This window comes from Jatropha curcas, chromosome 10, assembly GCF_041381405.1.
Source record: "Jatropha curcas cultivar XTBG-Jc1 chromosome 10, XTBG_Jcur_1.0, whole genome shotgun sequence".
Taxonomy (NCBI): domain Eukaryota; kingdom Viridiplantae; phylum Streptophyta; class Magnoliopsida; order Malpighiales; family Euphorbiaceae; genus Jatropha; species Jatropha curcas.
The window spans coordinates 14,924,164-14,938,931 of NC_143160.1; the positions used below are offsets into that span (position 1 = coordinate 14,924,164).

At 32.8% G+C, this 14,768-nt stretch overlaps 1 protein-coding gene across 2 annotated transcripts; it reads right to left on the minus strand.

Annotated features, from left to right (window-relative positions):
- Window positions 1–532: 532 nt before the first annotated feature.
- Window positions 533–4,150, minus strand: LOC105629216 (PLATZ transcription factor family protein). 2 transcript variants are annotated; one of them, XM_012210760.4, is made up of 4 exons: window positions 3,561–4,144; window positions 2,094–2,168; window positions 1,822–1,962; window positions 533–1,226 (listed from the first exon to the last, which is right to left on the minus strand). In XM_012210760.4, exons 1-4 carry the CDS (start codon window positions 3,804–3,806, stop codon window positions 891–893), a joined length of 798 nt encoding a protein of 265 aa, XP_012066150.1. In that variant the 5' UTR covers window positions 3,807–4,144; the 3' UTR covers window positions 533–890. The 2 variants fall into 2 exon arrangements, with proteins under 2 accessions (XP_012066150.1, XP_037494747.1); XM_037638819.2 differs by lacking the exon at window positions 1,822–1,962 and having other exon boundaries at window positions 3,561–4,150.
- Between the last annotated feature and the right edge of the window lie 10,618 nt (window positions 4,151–14,768).

Sequence of the window (14,768 nt, forward strand, 5' to 3'; positions counted from 1 at the left end):
TTGCTAACAAATATATTTGTTGGTGGCCCAACATTGAAACAGTGTAGCTTTGATAACATGTTATGCAATGGACGGAGCCTAACTCATGAAAAAGCAAGATTAGAAAAACATTATGTAAAGCATTTTTATTTTTATATATATATTTTTTAGAAGAGCTTCCCCTTCTAATCAATGTAGCTTCACCCCTGCTCAACCCGACTCATTTGCTACATCTGGTCATAGGATCAGTAAACTTAGGGAAAAGATATTTCATATAAGATTCTATGCTAGTAACCATTTTACGTAAAATAATATCAACAGCTAGTTGGATCGGTGAAAATAAATTACATCTTCATACGAACTTTATCTTTAAGATAAGTTCAAGATTTAGAATCGTCATTATTGGCCCAGGGCCATGCACACAAGATATATATATATATATATATATATATATATATATATATATATATATATATATATATATACACATATAACAGTCAACACAAGGGGACATCCGATAAAAATTCAAATGGTATAAAATTAACATAATCCCTTATCTGCCGAAAATAAATCGTAATGAATTATGGAAAAGACATACATGTATTGCAATTTGCAAGTTCCATTACATCATACAAAACTAGTGGAGTCAAGAGCCTCACTAATCTTTCAAATACAGTCTCTCTACAACCACTTAAGGTCAGTAATGGAAATGCTCCATCAAAATTAGGACCGCAACCCAAAAAGAACACAAATTTTAGCCATGCTAGGTTTAATAGAAACCGTGATTACCCTTAATTGCACGCATAATTACGAATTAAACTTTCAATTTATATTATTATATTATTAATAATTAAGTAAACTTCATCTTTTTTTTTGCCCCCTTTTTTTTTATTAAAGTTTGTAAATATTATTCAAGAAAGGGGAGCCCTCTGAGGAGCACCCTTTCTTCTACTACTCAATGAGAGTACAAAACCTGGGAGGAAGCCATTTCCTTTCTTCTTTCTTTTCACAATGACCTCCGACTCTTGTGAAATTCCAGAATTGCCCATTTCATTAGAGCATGATGAGCTTTTGAATTGCATTTGATCATCTAGAATTGAACAACTGGGGGTAATATGAGTATCATCATCAATTATCTCAGAGCTGTCCATCCTTAATCCTTCTAATTGTGAAAATGCGAAATCGGATTCATCAATTCTGTAGAGAATGGCAGACAGATCCTCCCCTTGATCCACCAAATGATTAACCTGCACAATTGCATTTGCATTTCAAGGACTAATTTGGTATAAATAAATACCACGTAATACTTTAGAATTCCAAATGAAAGAAAATATTCATTTTACATTTATGAATCTAATTTTTTAAAATTCAACATAGCTGAACAAAATGATGGCATTTTGCAATTGTTCTATATTGAAATTAAGTTATATGAAATCAAGATAATATGGAAATATAACCTCCCCCCCCCCCCCCCCTCTCTCTCTCTCTCTCTCATATATATATATATATATATATATATATATATTCAAGAAAATTTAGACCTTTAACTTGTATTGGAGACAGCTACAATAAGCACAAAAACCCAGAAACTGAACAGAGAAAATGGATGCAAGTCTAAGCACGCAGAAAGGCAGATACGCAAAGAAAGAGAGAGAGAGAGAGAGAGAGAGAGAGATACACTCGTTAATGTCACATTCAAAAGGATATATTTGCAACAAAATGCAACTAAATAAAGAAATGACTGATAGAAAAGTTTTTCCTAATAATTGCAAGAGAAAAAAAGGACTAAAACCCATTAAAAGTTTTAAAACAAAAACTTAAAAAAAGAGAGTTGGAATAGACCTTGCATGAGAGAGAACAGAAATGAAATGGATCTTGAAGAATCCTGTCACAAGTGAAGCATACATTGGCAGAGCCCTTACAAGACCTTGACTGTGGCCTCTGATTCAAGAATATCACTTTAGCACTGTTTATAGTGTAGGGCTTCCCCAACCAAAAGAAACACAAAAAAAAAAAAAAAAAAAAAAAAAAAAAAACATCATTAATTAACTTAATTATGTCCTAAAATATCAGATTAGTTATTTCCAACAAAAATTATCAGATATAATTAGTACCTGAATATAAGAACAGTCAATAAGCTTCTCCAGATCCCCTAGTCTAACAACATCATGATAAACATATCTTCTCACCTGTGAAATTAGATCAGAACCCTAAATTATCCAATAATCACCAATCTTTAAGTCCAATTTTTTTTCTTAAAGATTAAATTCAAAATAACAAAATCATGGAAATGTGCATGTGAATTATGGGGTAGATGGCAGTAATTACTTCATGAAAGTGATGTGAAATTTTTATTTTAGCAGATGGAAAAATTTAGGTGAAGAAGTTAGGCAACCAGCCTCATGTGATAAGAGTAAAAAAATAAATGAACTGAGCAGAGAATAAATTATGCAGTTGAAATTAATTTTTTTTTATAAAATGAAAAAATATGGTCAAACTTTCGCTTTCTTGAAAGCAACAGGTGAGAAACCTTTGCAGGGAAAATGGATAGAAAAAAATCTTCCCCATATGGGAAACAAACCAAATCCAAAAGGTAGGAATCAGGGGAGACATGATAATCCGTTTATAGAATAATATGATATTTATATAAATTAAAATAAATCAGGTAGAATTTTTGATGAAAGATAGAAAAATAAAATTAAAAAAAAAAAGACACAGAGAGAATCTTGAATTTGATTATATGAAGAAAGAAGAATTTAACATGTCTTCCCATTGTGTACAATACATGATATGCAAAAAAGAAGCAACAAAAAGGAGTTATGATAAATTAGAAGAAAATAATTTCATAAAGTATGTAAAGAATTGCCAGTTTTTTTCCAAGAAACAAAATTTTATGTAAGAATTAAACTTAACAAAAATATTTAAGAATTCCCATTCAAAATTTTCAGCAGCAAAAAGGCATCAGAGATTCCTCTTCCTCTTCATAGAAAATTTCCTTAAACATTACTAGGTTTAAGATCGAATAGGAACATAAGCAAATCAAGAGTATTTAGGAGAGGAATTCTCAGGGACCTACAAGAATTAATGAAAAATAGGAAGAAAAACTATTAATTGCTAAGTAGATTGAAAAGCAGCAAACACTTTTGTGGAATGCTATAAAAAGTAAGTTTCAACCAAAATTAAGGAATTATAGAAAATTCCCTAATACCAAGAAAAGGAAAATAGAAAACTCCATAAACCCAGTTGACAAAACTAAAAGTTGAGCATTAATTTCAAGAATTTTCAAAAACCAAACAAAGAATTAAGAAAGAAAAAACAAAAGAAAAGAAAAGGGGTGAAAGAAAAACAAACTTTTACTATTGAAAACTGTACAAGAATCATACCTTGAACCTATTGGGTTTTGAAATTCAAAGAAATAACAAATACCCATTAAAGAATTAAGCAAAAGAAGCTGAAAAGAAGCATAAAAAAGAAGAAAGAATCTTGAAAAAGAATGAAAGAGAAGATCAAAACAGTTAAAAAACAGTATTCATGAATTTCCAAAGTACATGCATAAACAATTAGGAGAATAATATATTTACCTGAAGAAGAGGATGAGAGCGATGAGAAGAGAGGCAGTGAGGGCAAATACTAAGGCAACAGAGCAAGCAAAAGATGTTCTTTTCATTTTTCCTGCGATTTTCATGGGACACACAAGCTCCAAAAAACGTCTCAGCCATTAATCGATCTAGCCATGCAGGTTTAGTGCTATTATCACCACCATCGCCTCTACCATCTCCTCCGTTGGCGGTGGCGGTATTGGTGTAGTACATATTTTCTCTAACCATTTGAAATTGTCTGTCTCTTGTGTTTCTTGGAACTTGCAATTTTATATATAGAGATTCTTAGATGATGTGGTATGTCATATTATAGCTTCAAATGCTTAAGGAAACCCTACACAGCAGTACACAAAGTTTTGTTGATAATATAACAATATTTATAACTTTAGTCTATTTAAATTCAGGAGGTTACAGAATTGTTGTCGTTTTGATGGAGAGAGAAGTATGTGTGCTTTTGAGAGAAATGTGAAAACCCAGAAAAGTTAAAAAACTTGAAGGGAGGGAGAGAGAGATAGAGAGAATGTCTGCAATTTGTCTCTTAGGGATTATTAGTAAAGGTTTGGAGGATGTATACTTCATGAGCTATAGCTTATGAAGTCCTTAAAGGTTAAAATAAACTGTAAAGACATTTATTGTTATTATTTATATGAAGTTATTTGAAAACTATTTATTTTTATCAAAGAATTTGAAAAATAAAAGTTAATAATAAATTTAATTAGTGAAACCAAATCAATTATATTCAATTAATTTTTTTTTATAACCTGGAAATGCAATCTCTTTTGAATGTTAGAGCGTTTAAAATTTTAAAATTTTTTTCCGCTTAGTAAATTGCGTTTCAGGAGATCAAATTTACATTCTCATCCTTATATATGTTGACGTCATTACTTGCCTAAATACCTTGTTGGTAATGATAAACAAACTTTGGAAAAAATTGAAAACTGAACCAATCCAATTATTTTTTATTCTTGGTTCAGTTATTTGGTTTTTAATTTCAACTTCAGTTTTTAATTTTCAATTTTCTATAAATATTTATTATCTAAATAAAAATCGAATCGATATGTATAAAATCAAATTGACCGGTTTGATTCAATTTCCAACTTATTTTGATTAAAAAAAAAAAAAAAAAAGACTATTTTCGATTCTTAATTTTTAAATATCAGTTGGGTTGAGAAATGAACTGTTCGAAAATGTTAGAAAATGTATCGCCCATTTGTAGGCCCTACTTATTGGTATTAGATTTTTTTTTTAAGCGCACGGGTCTCTAATTCAAGCAAGAGTAAAATTTGCGGTCCACTTTCATTCATCCAAAAATTTTTAATCAATATTATAAAAATGAATTTAGTATAGTATAAAAATATCAGCTTATCATGTTAAATTATTGCTAAAAACATAAATATCATAACCCTTATCTCAAATGATAATAAGTATATAAACTATTTTACGAATTATTTTCTATTGTGCAAATTACTATTTTTAATATTGAAAAGAAAAGTTATAATCAGCAATATTCAATTTATATAGCTTTAAACAGATTTTTTTTTTATAAAAAATTGGAAAAATAAAATTTATATTATTATCAACAATATTTAAAATTTGATTTTACTTGTATTGATTAAATTCAAAAAGAAAATTAATTAGTTTTAAAAATAATCCTTTTTCCAAATTATTTTGTTTTGAAGTTTTTATTGTTCTTTTTATGATTTTTTTACTGGTGTTATTTCATTATTTGGACAGTAATGTAAAACAAGGTTGCGGATATTCTTTTCTTGTGTAAAGAAGAATTTTGAAGATTATCATGTATGGAAATTGCTAAAAAATTTATTTTGTTGGTTTGTTACGGATGGCCTTATACATGCGCTGACTGTATATAAGTCTTATACATGATAGACTAAATAATATTTTTTACTCATTTTATAGATTTTGAGTTTTTACGTGGATAACGATTTTTTATTGGACAAAAATATATTTAGTCTGATGTATGGAAGTGAAAAGAAAACTGCTCAATAATTATTATTATTATTATTATGTAGTAAAATAAGGAAAATGAAAATAGGAAAGAGAAAATGGGAAGAAAGGGAGATGTAAGGTGTATGATGGGGAATGGTGTAAATGGCGGGAATTCAATCCACCAATTTGTACCTAGGGGTGGCCACGGTTCTAGTTTGTACCTAGAACCGGCGGTTCCGGTTCCGGTTCAAAAAAACTGAAACCGGAACTGAACCGAAAAGTTTCGGTTCTGGTTTCGGTTTGGAATCGAATGGTTCCGGTTTCGATTTCGGTTCCGGTTTCGATTCCGGTATAGTGACAAAACCGACGGTTCCGATCGGTTTTCCGACGAATCGCATAATTTTAAAATTTAAAATTTAAATTTTGAAAACCGGTTTTCAAAATTTAATAAATTTGTGAAAGTTATTTGTAAAAAAAATACACCTAAAAAATTAAAAAAAATAGTTCAATTAAATTTATTTTTTTAAGACTTGAATATAATTATTTTTTTTAAAAAAAAAATTCTTCAACTGAATTCTTGAAAATATTAAAAAAAAAAAACAAAACTGACAGTTTCTAACGGCTAGAACTGTCGGTTCAAACAGGCCGGAGAACCGGCGGTTCCAATCCAGTTCTGACCGGTTTTCTGGAACCGCCGGTTTCGGTTCCAGAAATCTGGAACCGGAACCGAACCGGAAATCTCCGATTTCGATTCCAGTTCCAATTATAGTTCGGGACCGGTTTGAACCGACGGTTCCGGTTCCCGTAACCGTAATATGGCCATCCTTATTTGTACCTCTCTTTAACTTGAGCGCCCCGAGTAACATTTCCCATCACGAGCGCCCCATCATATTCCTTTTACCCAAATTGCCCCCTAATATCTCCATGGGATATGTGCATTACACTGCCAGAATTGCCCGCATTGCATTGCTGGATCTTCCATTTCCCTTTTCCTGAAATTTATTTTATGGCTAAATTCATAAATTCACCCTTTTACTTTTTATGTAAAATTTTACAGCACTCTCAATTTTCAATTTGATATAATAAACACTTCAATTTATAAAATTATAAATATTAAATACTTTAATTAATCTATTCAACACTTCAATTTATAAAATTAGATCGATTAAACACTTATTAGATAGTTAAAAAATATGAAAATTATTATTTTAAAAGTTGTATCAAATACGTATTAAATCAATAGCTTGTATATAAAAATCAAAAACCTTAAGAATTTGGTATTCCTAGCGTGATGAGATGTGAAATTATTATAAAAAGTAAAATTGAGAGTGCAATAAGGTCGATTTTAAAGTTTACGGTACCATAAAGTTCTTTTATTAAACTTTAGGGATTAAGTTATGTATTTTCAACCTTTATGTTATTGATATAACCTTATATTTATTTTAGCTTTTTTCTGTTTCTCATGAACTTTTAAAATTTTTAACCATTAAAAATTTCTGTAAATGAGAAAAATAAATCAGAATAATTTAGTATGAAACAACAATATTTTAGAATCTAAAATGATATTTTCATTTGTCATTAAAAAATAAATAATGCTAAATGAATTTGAAGCGGGAAACTAACCCAGTTTGACTTTCTTTTTTTTTTTTCGAAGTAACTTTCATTAACTCGCTCTATTCGGATGTGGGTATTTTGGTTTGACATTGCTTCACACCAAAAAAGAAGGGAGCTACGTATGAGTTAAACTTGTCGATGGAAGTCTTCTTTCTTGATGGTGAAGCTTTAGTGGCGGACGGATGAGTAACGCGTAAGAACCTGCACTTGGGAGGGGAACAACAGCTGGAAACGGCTGCTAATACCCTGTAAGCTGAGGAGCAAAAGGAGGAATTCGCCCGAGGAGGAGTGGAACCATGCAGTACCAGATACGAGATAGATCTTCCAAAGTGAATTAGATAAATTCTTAACTATATTTATATATGAAACTTAAAACAAAGAGAAATTTCAAAACTGTATTAATTCAATATCATAATTTTTAGGACATTTTAAAATTCTATTTATTTTATAAAGATTTGATTGGATTTTAAGTGTTTTTTTTTAAATTGATTTTATAATAATTAATTATAAATTTGGCATCGTTATCATTGTATCTGTGTTAACAAAGTTTTCAAAACTGTATTAGATGATATGTTATCTTTAATTATCATCATCGTATCTTATCAATTAAAAAAAAAAAGTTTCAAATACTCAAATTCTCTCTTATATGTAGATTGCAGTCCACTATGATTCTAATATTTTTGGGCTCTTTCCTCAAGAAAGAGTACTTACCGTGGTTCTATCTAATTGATGTTAGATCTCAAGTGTCTAATGTTATCTCATTGAGAAGGCATCGACAGTCATTGATTGAATTAACACCATTGTGCTTCATTATGGTGCTATCACATGATATTGGAGCATAGTAAATCTTCTGAGGTTTCAGTAGAGGATTCTCCTCCATATCAACAACAGAAAATTAGCGGGAAAATAAGCTAACAGATGTTAGTTAGCTGCTCATTTTTTGTTTGTTAGTACACATGGATTGCTGAGCTGGAATTCTGTTAGTTTACAGTGCTCTTTTATTCTTTGTGCACATATACTTGTAAAGCAAGATATTCATTAAGTTAATGAGAATTATTTTTCCAATTTTTTCTTTTCTTTCAAACTCAGAAAGTTCACATGCTATCAGAGCTTCCGCAACTGATATTTTATTTTCACTTTCCTTCACTTTCTTAGAAACAAAACACCTTATAACTCACGTTATACTTCCAATTAACATACCAAAATTGCTTCATCTTGTTCCTTGTCCAATTCCGATTACAGTGACATACATTAAATTAGATTTTTCTTATTTCATTCTGTGTTCAAGCAAATGATGGCCACACCTACGATTCATCCAACTCAAGATCCACTGAGTCCGTATTATCTTCATCCAAATGAGAATCCAGCTCTAGTTCTGGTTTCTCTAGTCTTTACTGATTCTAATTACCATTCCTGGTCTAGAGCGATGAAGATGGCTTTACCGTCCAAGAATAAGATAAAGTTCATTGATGGAACTTGAGAGCTCCTCTCATCACAGATCCTTTGTACTCTGCCTGGGAGCGCTGCAACACTATGGTATTATCATGGTTAACTCATTCTCTTTCTCCTTCCATAACTCAAAGTATTCTTTGGATCGATAAAGCAGAAGATGTGTGGAAGGATCTTAGAGAAAGAATTGCTCAAGAAGATGTGTTGAGAATTTCTGATTTGCAAGAAGAGATATATTCTCTTAAACAAGGTGAGAAATCTGTCTCGGATTATTTTACTGATCTGAAGATACTTTGGGATGAATTGGGGAACTTTAGACCTATTCCTGTTTGTACATGTCTCAGTCCTTGTAATTGTGGAGTTTTGGCCAAATACAGGCAATATCAAGAGCGTGATTATGTAGTTAGATTTCTGAAAGGACTTAAAGATTCGTTTGCAACAGTTAAGTTACAAATCATGCTTATTGATCCATTTCCAAACATTAATAGAGCTTTCTCTTTGGTTCTTCAACATGAGAGACGACCCAATTACTCAATTCCTATCTTGCCTAACCCTACATTCACAGAACCTAAAGCTTTTGCCTATAAAACACCGCCAGATAACAGATTCAAACCTACAACCTTTAACAAATTTAATTCTTCCAGACCATTTCAGAAACCACTTCTGAATAATGCGGATACTAGATTTTGCACTTTTTATGGCAAATCTATACACACAATTGAGACATGTTTCAAGAAGCATGGATTTCCACCTGGATTTCCAACTTTCAAAGGGAAATCTCACATGGTCAGCAATGTTATTGCTAGTACAGATGCACAAACAGAATCTGCTGATTGCAAAGTCAGTTTTGCTTCACCTGGTAACTCAGCCAACACCAGTATTCCTCTTATTGAGGATCAGTATTGCACTTTCCTTAATCTCCTGCAGTCTAATCATTTTGACAACAGGCCGGACAATGCTTTGCAGCGACATCCCACAGATTCAGTTGATCTCACCAAATATGTCATTAATAAGCATTCATCTGCAAATTTGATTTCTGCCTTCACTCCTACAACAGGTATTCATTTTGCCTTAACATGCTCTCTTATTAAGGACAAATGGATTGTTGATACTGGGGCTACGGATCATATTGCCTGTAACCTTAGCATGTCTTCTACATGTTATTTCATTAAACAAATTCCTATTACTTTACCCAATGGAAACAAGGTAAATGCTTATATAGCAGGTACTGTTAACCTCACAGATAATCTGATTTTACATAATGTTCTTTACTCACCTCAATTCTCTTCCAATTTGCTTTCTGTTAGCAAATTAACTTCTATGACATTTTGTTATTTTACCTTTCTTTCTTCTATTTGCTTTATCCAGAATCTGAGCAATTGGAGAGTGATTGGTATAGCTAACGCTTGTGAAGGATTATATATTCTGGATCCCGCATCTTCCATTCATTCATTGAAGATTGTTACATCAAAAGCCATGACATCACCTTCATCTAAATCTTTTGATCTCTGGCATTATAGATTTGGTCACCTTTCTAATTCTAGATTCTCTTCTTTACAACATTATGATTCCAATATATATATATATGTCACTCTTCAAAGCAAAAATCATTACCTTTTGTATCAAGTACTTCAGTTTCTAATAAATGTTTTGATCTCATTCATGTAGACATATGGGGTCCTTATTCAGTTACTCCAATCAATAATCATAGTTACTTTCTTACCATAGTTGATGACTTTTCTAGATTTGCATGGATTTATATTTTATCTTTTATCTTTCAAGTCTAGTTGGGTATATCTCCTCAGGTAAGGATTGGTGTTTAGGTAACCGCTGGTTGGTGTTTAGGATTTGACCACTGGTTAGCATTTGGATTTGACTACTTATTGGTGTTTAGGGTTTGACCACTGGTTGGTGTTTGGATTTGACATTGACCACTGGTTAGTGTTTAGGGATTTCTTGGTCCATGACATGTGATGCTTGAATGTCGTGCCAAAATGGTTTCATGATTTTTGGTGCATATAATCCTAGAGATCGATTCTAGGGCCATTACATGCTTTACGTGGATTCAATTTAAGGATCCCATCCATTAGAGTTGGAATATACCTCATCAATTGGCCATGTCATATCAAATGGAACGATTGGTATGCCAAATCCGTTACCCTACTGAAAGGATCAGATGTACGCAGGATTGGGTGAGCATCTTTCTCGACTAGACACAACTCTAAGGAAGAGTGTCCCTAGGTGAGAATAGCAACTCAGTTTTCTTAATTCTAATGATGAAAAGGATCACAAATGATGCATTTGAATATATGCAAAAGGCAATTACTTGCTTAATCCTAAACCGGAGATTCGAAGCCTACTCTGTAGTCCTCTTACTATATTTTTTAGTTTGTAAAAAATGTTGAAGTCCCCAATGGAGTCACCAGCTGTGAGGCCCCTCTTGAGCGCCATAGGAAAGATCCAAAGGATGGAGTCTAGTAACATGGGCCCATTGGTCGATTTCTCACAGAATGACGAGAACCCCTTAAGGTTCTTTTTGTTTATTATGGCTTGGTTTAGCACTTAAGTGGTTGGATTGGCTCTTTGGAACGCTTTAACAATGTGTGGCGTGTTTTAGAGTCAACACCTTAATTTGTTTCTGTTTTCAGGAAAATATAAGGTAAAAACCCCATGATTGACTCCTTCTTAATTTGCCACAATGGATAAAATGCCTAGCCTCGAATCATTGGGTTTGGGGACTAGCGGCTTCTTTCGTATGGATCAATGATTTGGAATCTAAACAAGTAATCAAAATATCAGTTTGCGAGAATGACAGTGTTATAAATTTATGAACATACTTATAATGCATAACAAGTATGCAAAGCATTAAATGCATTATATTGAAAATGATGTAATTCGGAGGGGAACCCGACTCTAGCCTTTTTTATCGAGGATTCTAGGTCGTGCGACACATCCCCTAAATCCCGATCCGTCTATTCGGTCGGGGGCCTGCTACCTAGGCTGAAATCCTATATATACATTCGTACCTCATTTGTATGAGGATCATGGTGCACGAAGTTCTACCATTGATTAGGATGGTAGTGTGTCATTCTTAGAATAGGCTTATAAGGTGTTGGATGGACCAAGCTTTGGGTGCTGGATGGATCGGCTTTGGTTAAAAACTGGTTTTATAGTGTGTGGCGGACAGACCGGGCTTGATAGTTTATAGTTTATAAGATGCCGAATGGGTCGGGCTTAATTAACAAAGTTGAGTTTGAGTGATTATACCTTATGTCGAGGGGTTTGAAGGTCGGGTGGTGTGAGTGTACGGTTGCATAGCTCCACAGTGTAAAATGGCCAACGAGTTCGAGTCTTTCTCCAATAAAGCAAAGGTAGGGCGCGAGGACTCGATTTTAGTCTCATATTATATGTATATTAAGTATCTTTGGACCAAAGAGGATCAAAGTGTGATTGAAAGACGAAAGGGTCGACTTTGAGAACCAAGTCGGATTTTCACTCAATTAAGGAAAAAGAGTAAAATCGGAATATATTGCCTTATAAACATTCACATAAAGGAGAATGAGAGTCGTTGAAGCTTGAGAAGCACTCGATCAAGCAACAAGAGGTGCATGCAAATGGGGGGAGTGTTGAATTTATAGGCTGGCCAGTACCGATGAGCTCTTTGTCGGTACCGATAACCTGAGCACCAGTACCAGTGGAGGCTATTTATGGTGTCTTGTCGGTATCGGATGGAGGTGGCTGGTACCGACACTTGGCTGGTCAGTACCAGCTGAGCCAAATGACCTGGCTAACCTTTTAGCCTGTTTTCTGGGTTTTCGGGCTTTCGTGAGTACATTCGCCATCTGATCAAGCTAATTTGCAAGTTGTTGGAACTGTGACAAAATTTCCTAGGGCCTGGTGCTGAAATCATGGTCAATAGAGACAAATCTGAAGGACGGGTCAATTCGGATAGGCTCATTGGCCGATTTCTCATGGACTAGACGAGAACTCCTTACGGTACCTCTTATTTTGATTCTTAGAACGCTTATGGATTTGGCTCTTTGGAGTGCTTTAGGTGTGTTTTTATTTTTGTTTTTGTAGAAAATATAAGGTAAAAATCCTGTGGCTGACTCCAATTAATTACCACAATGGATAAAATGCAATAGCATCGAGTCATTGGGTTTGGAGACTAGGTTTCGGCTCTTTTCGTTAAGTCAATAGTTTAGAATTAATCAATTAATCAAAATTATTAGTTTGCATGAGTGCCAGATTATTGATGCATGATCTTACTTAGAATGCATGAAAATTATAGACAAAGCATTAAAAGCATAATATTAAGTAAAGGTATAATTTGGAGGGGACCACTCTAGCCTCATTTATCGAAGATTCCAGGTCATCCGACAATGTCCCCTAGAACTAGACTGGTCAGAGTGGTCAGGGGCCCGCTACCTAGGCTGAAATCCTAGATGTGCCTTTATACCTCGTTTGAATGAGGATCAGGGTGCATGAAGTTTTACCATCAATATAGTTTGTAATAATTACTTATTAATTAATTATAGCATTAAACCAAAGAGCACCAAAGTGTGATTGAAAGCTAAAAGGATTTGCTTTTGAGAACCAAATCGGAGTTTGATTCGATTAAGGAAATCAGACGAAAATCAGATTTTATGGCCTTAGAAACGTGCACAAGAGGGAGATTGTGAGTCGTTAATGCTTGAGAAGCACTTGATCAAGCAATAAGAGGTGCTAAGTGGGGGGGGGGGGGTGCTAATGTTGGCTCAAAGGTCAATTTTATCTTGAGATTTTGATGATTATGCAAAACAAATAAATTTAATTATTTGTGCTAATATTATTTTATGCAGATTTATTTATGTTTAAATATGGAAAATAATAAACAAGGCAAATTCCTACAAATCCAAGATTAATTGAAGATCATGAAGACCATTAAAAATTTTAGTGGTTAGCATTTTAGGATTTGTTGTAGATAGAGAGAATATTCATTTATAAGCACAAAAATATTTTTTCTCTCTTTCTCAAAAATAATTTTGGAGAAGTTTCCTTGAAAGTCAAAAATCTCGTTCTTAAATTCGCTTACCTAAATGAAAGAGATTTTGTCTTAATCATTTTTCGTAAAAAATTTTTGAAAAAGATTTTCTCATTTTCGGAAACTATCTTTATAAAATCTCGCTTTTATTCGCTTACCTAAATGGAAGAGATTTTGTCTCAATTATTTTTGATAACAAATATTTTGAAAAAGATTTTTATATTCGGAAACTATTTTTAAGGAAAGTCCAAAATCTTGCTTTTATTTGCTTACCTTAAAAAAAAAAAAGATTTTGACTCAAAACATTTTTGCAACAAGATCTCCGTATCTTCTAGTTTTGGGAAGTCAAAATTCTTATTTAAAAACTAAAGATTTTACTTTGTAAAACGAGACTTTCATCTCTCTCTATAAAAGGCGTCTTTCCCTCGTAAAGACGTGGGTTTTTGTTTTAAGAGTATAAGTCCATTGATCAAATATCTTAATCTCTCAAAACTTGCTCTTAACCCTGTTATTTCTTTTCTTCTTATTGCTTCACGAATTATTTTTAAGAGAAAAGAAAAATTTTATAACAACTTCTTTTGAAAAACACTTCTGTTCTATAAAACAGTTTTCTAAACTTGATTTCTGTTTTTTCTATGCTTACATTTGCATTTCTCTCTGTCTATATAGATTCTGTAATCTGTTGTAGATAGGTTTTTATTTGAAAAACTTTTGTGTAATAGTTTAAGTAAAAAGCTATTGTGAAATAGGTTATCAAGCGACCTTCTCCTTGTGTGGGATTCTAAAGTCTTGATTTGAGTTTCTGTTCTCTGCAAAAACAGAAAGGGTTGAGGTTAACTAGAACCTTTAGAAAATCTAGTGGGACAAAGGGTAGATCTAGGTGTTGATCTATTGCCATGTACTGTTGGTTTGTCTCTTACCCTTAAGAAGAGATAACACAGTGGATGATCTCAAGATGAGTCTTAGAGTGTGGATGTAGGCGAGTTAATGCCAAACCACTATAAATCGCTATGTTGATCTTTTTACTCTCTGAAGTTCTACTTGATACAATTTTACTAACACTTCTGTTAATCTTTTAGAAATGCTAAGTTGTTAATAGTTTTGTTGTTCTAAACTCGAATAAGCTTTATCTTTATCGAACATTAGAACTCTGGATT